This window comes from Ascaphus truei, chromosome 1 (genome assembly GCF_040206685.1).
Source record: "Ascaphus truei isolate aAscTru1 chromosome 1, aAscTru1.hap1, whole genome shotgun sequence".
NCBI lineage: Eukaryota > Metazoa > Chordata > Amphibia > Anura > Ascaphidae > Ascaphus > Ascaphus truei.
The window spans coordinates 158,339,249-158,354,752 of record NC_134483.1 but is presented as its reverse complement, the minus strand read 5'-3'; the positions used below and the strand labels follow the sequence as shown (position 1 = coordinate 158,354,752).

The 15,504-nt window shown below is 41.2% G+C and overlaps 1 protein-coding gene across 1 annotated transcript in view; it reads left to right on the top strand.

Annotated features, from left to right (window-relative positions):
- The window catches only part of KDM4C (lysine demethylase 4C), a 418,437-nt gene extending 403,259 nt beyond the window's left edge, over positions 1-15,178 (top strand). Inside the window, exons 21-22 of the mRNA XM_075596483.1 lie at positions 9,030-9,122; positions 10,591-15,178. Coding sequence (XP_075452598.1) covers positions 9,030-9,122; positions 10,591-10,767 — 270 coding nt within the window. The 3' untranslated portion in view covers positions 10,768-15,178. The remainder of the gene's footprint in view (positions 1-9,029; positions 9,123-10,590) is intronic.
- Positions 15,179-15,504: the final 326 nt, after the last annotated feature.

The window sequence follows — 15,504 nt, the reverse complement described above, 5'->3', positions numbered from 1 at the left end:
GTCCGAGCACCGCTGCTACAATTATGGCCAGAGTGGGCATTTCGCCAGGACCTGCGCAAAGCCCAAGAAATCCCCCACGGGAGCCAGATCTTTCACTGTATGAGTACAACAATCCCTCTCGGCACTGCCGGAGGAGGAAGGCGAGTCCAAGGCCGGTCCTGACGCGGATCCCCCATCAGACTACTACAGCAGGATAGGGCCCGTAGCGATCATAAGAGTTGTCGTGGAGGATATATATTCCTCAGCCTTGCTGGATACTGGGTCCCAGGTGATCATTATCTTCCAGTCCTTCTATGACCAGCATCTTCAACATCTGCCTCTGCAGTCGGCCGAAAAGATGAAGTTGTGGGGCCTCAGTTAAGAGAACTACCCCATCGACGGACTGGTGGCCGTTCGAATCAACATAGTACAGTTGAATACTAATCGGATGCATCCGATGGAAGTGGAGGCTATCGTCTACCCCAAGCCTCGGGAACACCCAAGGTACGCCCATCATATTAGGGACTAATGCTGACGTGATGCGGTCTGTGATCCGGGCCTATCTGCATGAAGTGGGCGAACTACCTCTATCCGCGTTAAGAATTCATCTGGCACTAAAAGATGAGTGCTATCGAGTCGCGGCGCAGGAAGAATGTGGAGAGATCTTCAACTTGGAGAAAGGGTTGATAGAGATTCCACCGGGGGGAGTGAGGCATATGACCACCGTGGACAATACACTGAAACCCTGAACTGACTCTAGCATTGCAATACAGCTAAACATCTGACAAGGAACAGGCACACACCTGCTGCTTAGTCTGCACACACTCACTCTGCTCACAACAGCTCCTTGCAGAACTGCCTACCTCTGGCATCATGAACCTGCTATGTATTTTAACTTTTTTATTTCTCCTGGCCTCATGGAGATGTTACTCCCTCTACCCACTACAAACTCCTCCATCCTGGCCCACACCCAACATCACCATACACCCTGGACTACTCAAAAGCCTTGCACTATCTACTGAATGTTGGTGGAGAACTCTAAAAACCAGCACACCAACCACTGCTTACTCTAATGGCAAACACCACAAATTTACAACTTGCAAACAACTACCCACATTTCTACTCATACTATTACTCTCTTTAGCAGGTGATATTGAACCTAACCCAGGTCCTCCCATTTCAGCTCTGTCCCATGCCCCTGAGAATTCCACCTTTAAATTCCAAAAAGGGCTATCTGTCGCCCATATAAACATCCAGAGCCTGCTGCCCAAACTGGACAAACTAAGGGCATGGTGCCTTATGCATAAACCCAAAGCCATCGTTCTTACCGAAACCTGGCTATCCCCTAAAACCCCTGATGCAAATATTGCCATTCAGGGATACTCCATTTCTAGGAGAGATAGGTCAAAGAGAGGAGGTGGGGTGTTATTTTATATTGCAGACACATTACAATTTACACTGTTAAATTGCCCCCCAAGCCCACCCTCTTTTGAAATTCTAGTTGGCAAAATCTGCCTCCCCTTTTCTAAGCCCATCTTGCTTGCTGGCATCTACCGCCCCCCTAAAGCCCCTCTACAATCCCTGACTGATATCACCCAATTTCTTGGCTCCATTTCCTCTCTGAATGAGAAGAGTGAGCTGCTAGTTCTTGGGGATTTCAACTTCAATTGGCTTGACCCTAAAAACCACAAAATCCAGATACAACTCAAGTCACTTAACCTATCGCAACTCATTTCCCAACCCACACGGATAAACCTGAAATCGCATAACCATTCCTTGCTAGACTGGATTCTCTCCTCAAACACCAGCAGAATCCAATCCTCTGGCATCCTTCCTGATATTTTCAGTGACCATGCAATAGTGTACTGTGTAAGGAAAATTAAACCGCCCCATTCAAGCCCTAAAGTTCTCCTCACTAGAACATTTAAAAACTTTAACCCACAACAGTTTCTGGATGACCTTACCAACTGCCCATGGCACAGAATCGATTTAATTCCCGACCCTGATTCTGCGCTCGACTATTTCCAATCTGCGTTCTTAAAACTCTGCGATACCCATGCTCCACTACGCAAAATAAGGGTACGGGGGGGGGGCCCACCTTCCATGGGTTACACCTGACCTTATAGCACTCTACCAGTTCAGGGATGCCTTGTGGAAAAGCCACAAAATAACTGGCACCACCAAGGATCTCAATCACTACAGATGCATGCGGAACATGTGCACAAGGCAAACAAGGCATGCAAAAGCCCAATATTACTCTGACAATCTCCACCAGAATACATCAAACCCAGCTAACTTCTGGAAGGTTATCAACAATATATTCCAGCCTCCTAACCATCAACAACCAAGTAATATCACTAAGGGGGATATTACTCTGACAAACCCCACTGACATTGCAAATGCATTCAATGATTACTTTGTGGGGTGTGCCACTAACTTATTAGCGAAACGCAGCCCAAACCACAAACCTGAATCTCATCCTGGGAGTACCCCTATAGTCCCAGCCCCTCCCAACACTGCCCACAATTTTCAATTTGGCCCAGTATCTGAAGAGGAGATTATACAAGCGCTCCTCAAACTAAAACTAAGCAGCCAATGTGGACCCGACTTACTACAATCTAGGTTCCTACGACTTGGTGCCCCAGCCATTGCCAAACCAATTGCGTCCATAGTCAACTCTATCCTGTCTGCAGGCCATATCCCTAAGACCTGGAAAACTGCCAGAGTTGTTCCAATCTTCAAAAGTGGGGACAAAAACACTGTCTCAAACTACAGGCCAATCTCACTTCTCCCAATTCTATCCAAAGTCATGGAAAAATGTGTCCACTCCCAATTAAGCGATTTCTATACCAAGACAAATTTCCCTAGCCAATTCCAATCTGGGTTTCGTCCCAAACACTCCACCGTAACTACCCTGCTAAAAGTTTGCAATGGAATCCAGTGTGGAATGGAACGGGGACAACTCACTGGTGCAGTATTCCTAGATTTTGCAAAGGCTTTTGACACAATTCATCATGCTATCCTGCTTAACAAACTCCAGAGCTCTGGAATAGGGAAACATGTTTTAAACTGGTTTCAGTCCTACCTATCAGGAAGATCCCAACATGTGTCCATCTCAGGCTCTAACTCCAACCCCCTGGATATCACCTGTGGTGTCCCGCAAGGCTCTGTTCTGGGGCCCCTACTCTTCTCAGTGTTCATTAATGATCTTCCCACAGCTTGTAAGGAAGCCTCAATACACATGTATGCAGATGACACAATCCTATATGCACACAGCCATAGCCTCTCTGACCTTCAACACATACTTCAGTCTGACTTTTTGAGACTCGAAAACTGGATTTCCCAAAACAAACTGTTTTTAAACACTGACAAGACTGTAACAATGGTATTTGGGACCAAGACTAAATTTGTAAAGCTTCCAGTGACTGAGCTCCTGATTAGAACCAACGCTAACACCACCCTAACACCTGTCACTAGTTTTAAATACCTGGGCTTATGGTTTGACTCCCACTTAACATTCGGGATGCATATTGATACCCTGACAACCAAGACCTATGCCAAACTAGGGGTACTTTACAGGAACAAATCCTCCCTAAGTCTCCTGGTCAGAAAGCGTATCGCACAGCAGATGCTAATGCCAATTATTCAGTATGGAGACATAGTATATGGCTCGGCTCCTCAAACCCACCTTAGCAAACTTGACACCCTCTACAATTCAATTTGTCGTTTTGTTCTCCAATGCAACTACAACACACATCACTGCGAAATGCTCAAAGAACTAGATTGGTCAACACTAGAGTCTAGGCGCAAAGTTCACCTTTCCTGTCTTGCCTTTAAATTCTTCATGGGCAAGCTACCCAGCTACCTGAACAAGCTCCTCACCCCTACCACATGCAGCACTTATCACCTGAGATCAGACTCCAAAAGACTGTTCATGGTCCCAAGGCTCAACAAAGTATCCGGCCGTTCCTCCTTCTCTTACCGTGCACCCGAAAACTGGAACAACCTACCGGAGATTCTCACATCCACCACCAGTTTAAGTTCTTTCAATCCAAAGGCTGTCTCACATTTTAATCTGGTCTGTAACTGTTACATACAGTATGCCCATAATATATATTATCTTTAACTGTACATGCACTGTATTGTATATAATGTATACCATGTTCATTTATGTAACTGTATTTGTAACCATGTACTATTTGTCATTTTAACTCTATGCCCAGGACATACTTTAAAATGAGAGGTAACTCTCAATGTATTACTTACTGGTAAAATATTTTATAAAAGCTGACACATATTTCTCTCTTGAAACCACCCCTGCTGACGATCTCAAGAGAGGGTACAAGATGATACCCGAAATAAGGGAATGGACCGCCACCATCCCCGAGAAGATAAGTGTCTATTCAAAACATTTTCCCGCAACCGGTGTTGTTTGAATTTGGACAGAGCCTGGGAAGGATATAACCGGTTAAAGCAGTGGAAACTATAGCTTACGTGAATGCCGCGACCACGGAAGAAGAGCCTGACGGGATACACTTTGACTTCGGGGACTCGACCCTGCCTGAAGAATGGAAGACTCGGCTATGTGCTAAGTTGGAGGAACGCCGGGAAGTGTTCTCCACTAGCGAGATGGATGTGGGCTGTAGCCAGAGCGCCCATCACACCATTCGTCTGAACGACACCACTCCCTTCCAGGAGCGGTCCAGGCATATTGCTTCCCGAGATGTGGAGGATGTAAGGAATGTCATACAGGAGATGGAGACCGCCGGTTTAGTAACTGAGTCTCGAAGTCCCTACGCCTCTCCAATAGTGGTGGTACGGAAGAAGAATGGGTCTGTGCGTCTGTGTGGATTATCGAATACTCAACCAACGTACCATACCTGATCAGTACACTTTGCCACGCATAGGGGAGCTTCTAAACACCCTGTCGGGAAGCCAGTGGTTTAGCGTGCTGGACCTGAGGTCGGTATACTACCAGGTCCCGATGAGTCCGGAAGACCAGGAGAAGACGGCGTTTGTCTGCCCCCTTGTGTTCTACCAATTTACCCGGATGCCCCAAGGCATCTGTTGTGCTCCAGCAACGTTCCAGCGGTTGATGGAGAAGACAATTGGGGACATGAATCCCCGTGAGTGCCTGGTTTATCTCGATGCTATCATCGTATTTGGGAAGATCTTAGAAGAGCATGAGGATCGCCTCCTGAAGGTGTTGGATAGGTTGGGAAAAAAAGACCTGAAGCTATCCCTGGATGAGTGCCAGTTCTGCAGTACGTCCGTAACCTATGTGGGCCACATCGTGTCCGCCGAAGGAGTGCTACCGACCCGGCCAAAGTCGAAGCCGTGGTCAACTGGCCGAGACCAGACAACATGATGGAGTTTGAGATCCTTCTTGGGGTTTTGAGGCTATTACCGACGCTTCGTGGAAGGGTATTCCAGTAAAGCCAAGGCCCTGAATAACCTACTAAAGGTGTATCCGGAAGAACCTCGGCAGAAAACTACGTCCCCGTGAACTCCGTTCGGCGACAGGTGGACATCTGCTTGTGAAAGCGCTTTTATCGGATTCAAGAAAAGCCTCACTGAAGCCCCAGTCTTGGCTTATGCTGATCCTGAAAAATCTTACGTCCTACATGTGGATGTCAGCTTCAACGGGCTGGGACCAGTGCTACACCATTTGTCACAGCCCCATACAGTTTATTTTTTTACATCAAGGATGAACTCTCCCCTTATAATCAATTAGACTTTTGGTATTGATAAATTTGGTGCAATATTTGTGCCCCGGTTCTGGAGATGGGAAACTTTGATAAATGATCCTCATGATGTTCTATGTTCAATATAGAGAGATACATTATGTGCGGAAGTTACACAATTCCCTACAGTATGTAGTCACAATGAATTGTATTTCCTTCAGTATATATTTCTTAATCAAAAGGCCTGTGAAATAAATATTTAAATAATAAAAAAATTAAAATCTAAAAATACTTAAATTCAACACACTGATCCCTTTAATAATATGCCTTTTTCAGCAAATCCTCTAAATGACAAATTAGTTTTGATTGTAATACTGAACATTTAGCTTTTAATATTAATTTCTTAATGCTGAAGTTAACATTTGCTTTGTAATTAATAGAATAACGTATGTATCCAAAGCTGCGGCCAAGCAGCCGCGACACGCGCTTGACGCGCTCACTTAAATGATATCAAATTAGAATGGTTACGCTGACACTGCTTGCGCGCTCATGCACGTACGCTTGCCAATGCTCAGCGCTTGGGGAGACATGGAAAACTGATTTCCAAGCGCTCAGAAGGGTCACACGTCCCCTCCCATGAGGCACGTCCTCCGCTCGTGCTTGCAAAATTCAGCAGGACATCCTAGCATGCATGCTTAGAGAGTTGGTGACGTCACCGCTCTCAAGCATGAGCACGCGGCACCGTGGCCGCAGCCTAAAGCTTTACACAAATATCTCACGCTATAGGTTAATGTTTTATGCTCACACCTGACCCTGTCAGATAGGGGAACCAGTTGTCACACTTTACCATTTAAGAAGGGAATAGTATTTATATATAAAGCGCATATTTTGATGGATTTCACTGGATGTTTTTGCGGTAGTAAAAGGTAAACTGTGCTTCCTTTTCTTTGGTAAAATTCACATTATACACAAGGTTCACTCGCTGTGTTATAACGGTTGCATAATGAAGCGGTTATGTTAGATGTTGGCAAAGTGGAAACTTTTGGAAAAGTAGAACTTTTCCAGCACAGGCAAAGATTAGAGTTATGATGTATTTCAGCATTTTCTACACTTGGCTGCATTTCTTTTTCTCATTTCCGGCTAAAGAGGTTCATGTTGTATTACATTTGAACGTAGACATGATAGAATTTCTTCTTTTGAGCAGAGCATTTTTTGAACTTCTATTGTAGACACTATGGATTAGTTAACTGGTATCTCATACACTGTCACTCAGGTTGTCTTGTCTTTAGACTCGTTTCTCTCAGGAAGTCTGAAAAGCACCAAAAGTTATTCAATTAATTTTCTGTAGCTGTAGAATTAGAAGCAAACACGAAAGAAATGTAAAAAAAAATAGTTTGATGGATGTTTATGCAAAAGTGTTAGCTGCAGGTACATTAAAATGTGGCACTTTAAACATTGATAATACGGTGCAGGTTATCTATTGTAACAGATTGCATATTTAATGGAAATTCTCCAGGCAGACAACACAGACATATATAAAGGCTGATTCTAGTTATTGCTACTTATGCGCTGTGCTAAACATAGATTCCTCCTGCAGAGCTTGACAACTGGATTTAGCCTTCATGCTTATTTCAACTTCCTACCTTTTATGCTTGCTGATTCCATTCAATGAAATCTGCCATACTATGGTTTATGCGTTTCCTAAGGACAATTGTTGATGCAACCTCTTAACAAGCCTTTTTGATCTTTTTACAGTGAGCCATGCCTGCCTTTGTTATACTGTTGAGGTCCGAATATGCTAGACATATACATTTTTTCTGGAAATAATCATGGCCATGGTTTCATTTTATAGTAATATTGATTTTACAGCATATGTGATCACTTAGCAATTGGTAAAGATACTGCATCTATGAGAAGAAAATGTGGTTCAATATCCGGCATACTGTATAACAGAGTGGTAAGTGGAGAAAGGAAGAAAGGGGAATGATTCCAACAAGCACATCTGCAAGCCACATTACTACGAATGCAGCAATGAAAAATGTCAGGCATTACACACATAGAAGTATGGTTTTAGCCTGATTAAGTGCATGTTCTTTGCTGAATTATAAAATGCAACTTGCTTCTCAAAAGCTTTATGCCACACCTCAGAGTATTTTGCTCTTAAAAAATGTTAAGGGAATTTGACATTTCCAAAAATAAAGCCTGCACTCGATGGTTGATTCCTCCCTAAGAAAATGTGAAGCCAGATGATGGTCTGAGGTATTGTAGGAAATAAAAAAAAAACATTAAAAATTCTGAGTGTGATTACACCCTTGAAAGCAACACCTTAATTGGATTATAATAATTACAGCTTCTTAACCCCCACCTCATCCTGCGAACACCATAATTATCCCTCTTAGCGCTTTGCAATAAGTTGCTTGCCCCACCAGCACCAAAATGGTTGAATACTAATAAAGTACCATAAGTTGTAGAAATCTCACCTGTAGTTTCATTTGATTAGTGTAAGTAATGGATGAGAGTGGAACTGGCACATTTTTTTAAAGTTTAATTAATCAACATCAATACTAAAGTTGAAACTTAAGTTTGTACCAATAACATCATTGGTATGATTTCAGAGAATTTAAATTGGTTTCCATTGTAAAATAGAACAATTGCAGTGGACAGCAGCAAATTTGTATAGGTAGCACGAACAGGCTGATATGGTAACAATATAGTTGCAACTGGCACTCAACAAATGTAGGTCCATCAACATGTAAATTCAAATAACATTTTAACTGAAGCTAATTAGAAGATGGGTGAGTCTTTTATACTCTACAAGCCAACATGCTACCTTTTGAATTAAAGTAAAAGGTGCATTCACAATAGACATATAATATAAAACACTGCAAAACAAGTAAACCGTGATAGATGTACCAATTAAGTTTATTTATTTATCAAATCAAATGTTTTACCAGGAAGTAATACATTGAGAAGTACCTCTCGTTTTCAAGTATGTCCTGGGGCTAGATGTACATTGTTTAAAAGTTAAAAATTACGGAAGCCTGGCTGACCAATATTTTCCATTTGTACTACTGGTCATTTGCGTAAATCAATGTTTGTGAGTGGAAGAATTTTACTGCCATGTCTGTAAGAGTATTGTGTACACTTGGAGTAGCTCAGAGTTCCCCTGTAACTTGAAAGAAGTCCAGCTGTTGTCTTGTCTTATTGTTTAACATTCTGTACACTCCAGCAAATGGAAAGGCTGTAAATTGCACAACCATATTCTAAACACAATACAATTAATTCATGAAATTTGTAGTCAAAATGTTCATGTTTATTGAGATGTCTGGAAATCCAGCTAAACGCTCTATTTATCTTTTATAATAGGTTGAATTTGAAGATGGATCCCAGATTGTCATGAAGAGAGAAGATCTTTACACACTGGACGAAGAGCTTCCCAAAAAGATAAAATCCCGCTATGTAAGATTCATAAATAACATTTATCTCAAGACTATTCACATTACTATAGATATAACATAACAAGTTTGGAACAGCCCATAGAATTCATGATGAATGTAGCCTTTCACAAATGTCAAGGCGAAAGTTACATTACAGTTACATTACAAGTACAAAGTATACAGTACGAAGCTCATGTTACCTTGATTAAAGCCTTTGGCTTTTCCTAACCTGTTACAGTTCTGAAAAAGCATTGCAAAATAGATAGATATAGATAGATATCTCTAAGTATGTTTGCTTACACAAGTTCAGCTGTTATAGGGTTGCTAAGCGGGGAGGAGAGACAGCAGGGAGCAGAGACAGCAAGGAGAGGGGGAGGAGGGAGTTGGGAGGAGTGTGCACATGGGGCAGGAGGGAGTGCAGCAAGGAGAGGAGGAGACAGAGAGACGGCGAGGAGACCGAGAGACAGCAAGGAGAGGAGTCGTCCGAGAGACAGCAAGAAGAGCAGGAGTCGTCCGAGACGGCCAGCAAGGAGAGGAGGAGTCGTCTGAGACGGACAGCAAGGAGAGGAGGAGACCGAGACGTCAAGGAGAGGAGGAGACCGAGACGTCAAGGAGAGGAGGAGACCGAGAGACGGCAAGGAGAGGAGGAGACCGAGAGACGGCAAGGAGAGGAAGAGTCATCCGAGAGACGGCAAGGAGAGGAAGAGTCGTCCGAGAGATGGCAAGGAGAGGAGGAGTCGTCCGAGACGGGCGGCAAGGAGAGGAGGAGTCGTCCAAGACGGACAGCAAGGAGAGGAGCAGTCGTCCGAGATGGACAGCAAGGAGAGGAGCAGTCGTCCGAGAGGGACGGCAAGGAGAGGAGGAGTCGTCCGAGACGGACGGCAAGGAGAGGAGTCGTCCGAGACGGACAGCAAGGAGAGGAGGAGTCGTCCGAGACGGACAGCAAGGAGAGGAGGAGTCGTCCGAGACGGACAGAAAGGAGAGGAGGAGTCGTCCGAGATGGACAGCAAGGAGAGGAGGAGTCGTTCGAGACGGACAGCAAGGAGAGGAGGAGTCGTCCGAGACGGACAGCAAGAAGAGGAGGAGATAGAGACTGCAAGGAGAGGAGTAGGAGGAGATAGAGACTGCAAGGAGAGGAGAAGACAGATGAGATGACTTGGAGAGGAGGGAGTGTAGTGTGCACAGAGGAGCAAACACAGTACGGCAGGAAGAGCAAAGAGAGGGGAGGGGTGAGTGCAAAGAGGAGCAGGAAATAATGGAAGAGAGAGTAAGTTGGGGAAGAGGGGACAAGGCTGCAAGGCATTACAGGGAGGGTTATAAACAAAGTAATGTTTAACTAATAACCTTTAAGATCTGCTAGATAGGCTTATGCTACGCCGAGTACAGCTACTATAGTTATGTATATTTCGCTTTATGTACTTTTCAATGATAAACATATTTTTTAAAACATAAATAAATTGGTGACTTTCAACATATGCTTTTGTTTTTAGTCCAGGGCATCAGACATGAAATTTGAAGATGCTTTTTATGGTGAAGACATTATTTGTGGTCAAAGGAAAAGACAGCGGGTGCTCAACGTGAAGTTTAAGAATGAATATGTTGATGACCCAGGATACCGTACCTTTCTCAAGAGCTCATTCCAGAAGAAGTGTCAGAAGGGACTGTAATAAGCAGCACTGACATGCAACAAAACGGAAAGAGTTTGGAAAGATTCCTTACACAAATTTGCACTACAGGGGAAAAAGGAATATAGGCATCAAGTTTGGATGAGGTGAACAATGTACAAAGCAAGTGGAGAAGAGAGAGAAGAAAAAAAAATATTCTGGCGATTTTCATTAAACAGGATCACATGTTTGTGACATTGCAATGAATTGTCAGCACAAAAATTAAAAATAAGCATCTTTCACTACTCTCTTTCCAGTGATTGGTATAAAGCTGACAAAAGGAATGCATTCGGGCTGGGAACATCCTTAACATTGCTCTCTGTTGCTTGATATTTTTTCAAACACAAAGGGAGCAAAGAACATTAATGACAAGCACGCTTGGAAACACTAGACACTCAGGGCTCCGATATGTTTTGTTTCAAAATATCCAAACTTGAAGTCCACAGTGTAAAACAAAATGTTCTGCATACGAATAGAATCTGATACCAGCATTTACTGTGTGAAAGTACATATGTAAATTTTGCAGGGGTTAGGGCAACAGATCATTCTTCTTTTGCTTTTCATTTCAGTCGGTACATGTTCTAGACAAATACTGTACAGTACACACTTTTTACAGCTGTTACTGTACTTTTTCATGTGTTTGTGACTCATGCCATTGGCATCTCATTCAGTCACTCCATTATGGCCGTATGCATGGCACACATTTCTAAATGTAAAAATAAGGATCCTATTATTGAATACAAGCAATGACTACAAAGCTACAATGGAATTTCTCCATATACACTTTGACCACATACACTTTAACTAAATACAGTTCATTTAGTAAAGTAATAATGAACATTTTCTGAAACAAGTTAGATGCTTCCTGTTTTCTCTTATTTGTTCCGAACTGTTTCGCTTCTGGTTTTGCAGCATTTTATTTAGCAAATAGAGCACACATACAGTACACAAGCATATTCAGAAGGAGAATAAGAAATGCTCAGGAGGAGCAACAGTAATAAAATAAATGAGTGGCTCGTTGTGTCCTACAGTATAACTTATTCAGTACTGGTATAGAAGGCATAGAAGACCACCACTCACACAATTACAAAGTGTTTGCATCCAAAGCAGCCCCTCATGCATTCTACAGGAGAGCTGCTCTTTTTGTCCCTCATGGTTTGCCATATACAGGTATGGATATCTTGTCACTCCTAAGGTCTACTTCCTGGCTCTGCAGTGGACGTGGTTTCCACTTTCACCCTAGCACCATTATTAATGCAGTGAGGCCAATAGTGAAAGAAAAGGATGAGGCAAAAAAAAACACTCAGTGAGTACAGTACATATCTTTACTAATTAGTTTCTACAGCAAAAGTCACTGATAATATATTTGTTTAGAGCTAAGAATGCACAAACATGAAAAAAGTCGAGTTACATAAAGAAAACTCATGTAAGCTAAAAAAAACAAAGCACTTCTCATGCAGAAGCGAGTGCATGTTTGGGTTGTCTTTGTTGTACGGCTTGACAAGATGTTTACTGAGCAATGTTTCATTTGGCAATAAATAATATTGGGGAAATCACAGCCTATAGGGTCCTGGCATATAAAGAAGTGGCAGAAATCATCAACCATAATCTGTCCAACAAAGATTAAAATGACTCCAGAAACTGTTGGCGTACCTTATGCAGTTTAAAGCCATCCATGCTGGCCATTTGTCTACTATAACTTATTTTCCAACAAGTCTCAGACAGGGAATTTCTAGTTTGTTACTGTGCAGATCAAAAGTCCAGGAGCCTTCTGTGGCATTTTCCTTGTTGGTGAATGGCAACCTAATTGGATTGCACAAACAAATAACTATTATCAACTTGCTACAGTATGAAGCCAAACGCTGTCGTCTAGTTTTGTGAAACGAAGAAGGTCAGACATTAACAGCATTTAATATTTCCGGGTTCTACAGAAGTAACAACGGATTAACTCCAAGCCCCTTTCCAGTAGTATTTGTAGATGAAAAATAAACAATTACAAAAAACTCAGCATTGCACCTATAAAACTGCCACATACTGTAAGTCTCTCCAAACAAGTTGGGAGTAATGTAGTGTAGTGTTTCCCACTGCCAAAATCAAAGCCAACATATGAATATGTTGTAGCGACATTCTGAACTTCTTGGGGAAATATATATATATATATCTTTGTGCGGTTTAAAAGTCCCTAAGGGCCATGATTGTTCTCTCCCAGGTCGCAAGTGATTTTGGACAGTTTGTCAATTTAAAAAGTAATATTTGATTTTAGTAAAGAACGCCACCTTGGCCCCTAAAATTTGTCAAATACTTTTTACAAAAAAATAAAAATATCCCCGAGTCGGGATTTAGATGTCGGAAAAGTCAGGGGTGATGAGACTGTGAACCAAGTGGTTGAAGTCTGAGATGGTTTTAATCTTTAGTAAATAACCTAAGAAATGTAGAATAATAGATACAATCAAATGAATTATTGTTGCTCTTTTGTTCTGCCTCCCCTCGTATGGATAACGTTCTCAAAGCAGTTGTCTGTTTTCTTTCTCCAGGGCCTTTTTTTTATTTTTTTTGGAAGTTCTGAGATGTTCTACACTGAAATGCCCCTTAATGTAACCACATAAGGTTATAATTACTTGTATATTACTAAAAGTCCAGAAAGCACATTAAAGCTGTTTTCTAAGAAGTTTTTATAAAACATTTTTAAGTACAGTATAATGTATAAAGTATTTAAACACATACACACATTATTTTCTCTGTACAGTTCCTTTACAATTTTTATATCTGTAGTGTTTGTTGGAAGCAATCTCAGCTGTTACCACAGATCCCCCCCCCCCCCTCACCCCCTCTTATTTTAAATGCAAGGACAAACAGAAGTAAAGGCTTCTGCATATTTAAAAATAAATATATATATATATATATATATATATATATATATATATATATATATATATATATATATATATATACACACACATTCTATTGTTTGTAGACCACATTTTAATAATGCTTATGAAAAAAAATATACAGTTTCATTGAGTTTGTAAAATTAAAGTTTGAATATGAGTTGAAAAGTTTCAAGTTAACTAATATATTACCGTCTTCCTTTTTTTTCCCCTCTAACTTAAGTTGTATGCTCTATTCATTAAGGATAAGTGTAAAATGCAACTCTTTCCTGATAACAAACTCCAGGTTACAGCAGCTAGATATGTTGATTAGATATTTCTATCCTCCATTGTGTGACGATTCTTCCTCTGAGTAATATATTCTGTAAGGTTGCAGTGCTGAATTATAGGGATTAGTTACATTTGTACAAATAAAGTTCCCGAAATATGGAAGCCTGTTGACATTTGAGTTGGCACATTTAGCAATGACCTGCACAATGTAATACATCAGAGACCGCACAGGAATTTGTGTCCTATGGTCTATATCGTTACAAAAGTGGGAGGTCAAAACTAGAGCTCAACATGTGGCTTATTTTGTATTTATCTGACCAGGATAACATTTCAAATTTAACAGGGTTTCAAACATAGGGCCATCGATAATCTGCAGTTGTAACTGTTTTAAGAGATGAATAAATAATTTGACGTTGTTCTTATGCTGTGACCGTGTCTTTACTCTGATGTGTGTGAAAGAATGGTGGTAATACTTTGCATAAACTTTTTATTCAGCAGCAATTTCAGGTGTTTTCTGAATGGCACTGCAGGTACTCTAAATGTACTAATGTATGCATATTCACAGATCACACTATATGGCGTATTGGGCCATATTAACTAACCCGTCTTCTGCCATAAGAAACCTTCCAATGCTGGAAGGCACTTTACAGTATAGCTCATTGACTTGAACGGGCTGTCAGGTTTTTTCAGTGCCAGAAGGTACCTTATGGCAGAGGACTGCTTGGTAAACATGGTCCCATATTTCATGTGCTAGAGGTCATTTAGAAGAGATGATCTTCATAATGTTTCAGCAATAACCAGTTCTATACGTGAAATGAAATTGGGGCTTATGCTTCATCTACCGAAGCTGCCGATTGGGCTGTTGGTGTTTGAGATTTCTCATTGACATCAATGGGGAATTTTGGCCGGAAATATCCCGATCGGTCACTTTAACGGTTATAGAATAAGCCCCCTAGTGATCAATGTATAATGAGTAGAAAATCTCCTTAGTTCTATTCATTTATTTTCATCTCCATTATTCTGTCTTCCTCTTCTGCGGTTTATCCTATACTCCACTTTGAAAACCAATTTTAAAAGTTAGTGCAACTTTTTGTGATATTTTTGTCCGAATGTGAACTTCACTATATTTCTTTATTATTTATTTGTTTGTTATGGGCCTTTCTAATGTTTGTTTTAGGAAAAGATTTATGAATGTCATGTTATGGTCAACTATTTGTTTAACTTACCACCAACATAAAGTTTTGGTTTGTTCTGTCCTATTGCTAAGGTGTACCTTGTGTTTTTTCAATGTATGCCTATATAAACATACAGGGTAGAAGTGTGACGTTTATCTTTCTCATTTGAAAAATGTTCTGCTTAGTGCAATTCTGGCCTTATGACAGTCATACATACAGACTTGGACAGAAAACAACCATTTTCTTCACTGCAATATCACAATATGAGAATTTAGCAAGATGCTTCAGAAATGTTATTTACTGATTTACCCAAATGATTTACAAAATGTTCAAACAGGTGTTTTGTAACACTGAGGATTGTCAGAAGTTGAGTAAAAAAACATTACACAATATACTGTACAATAAAA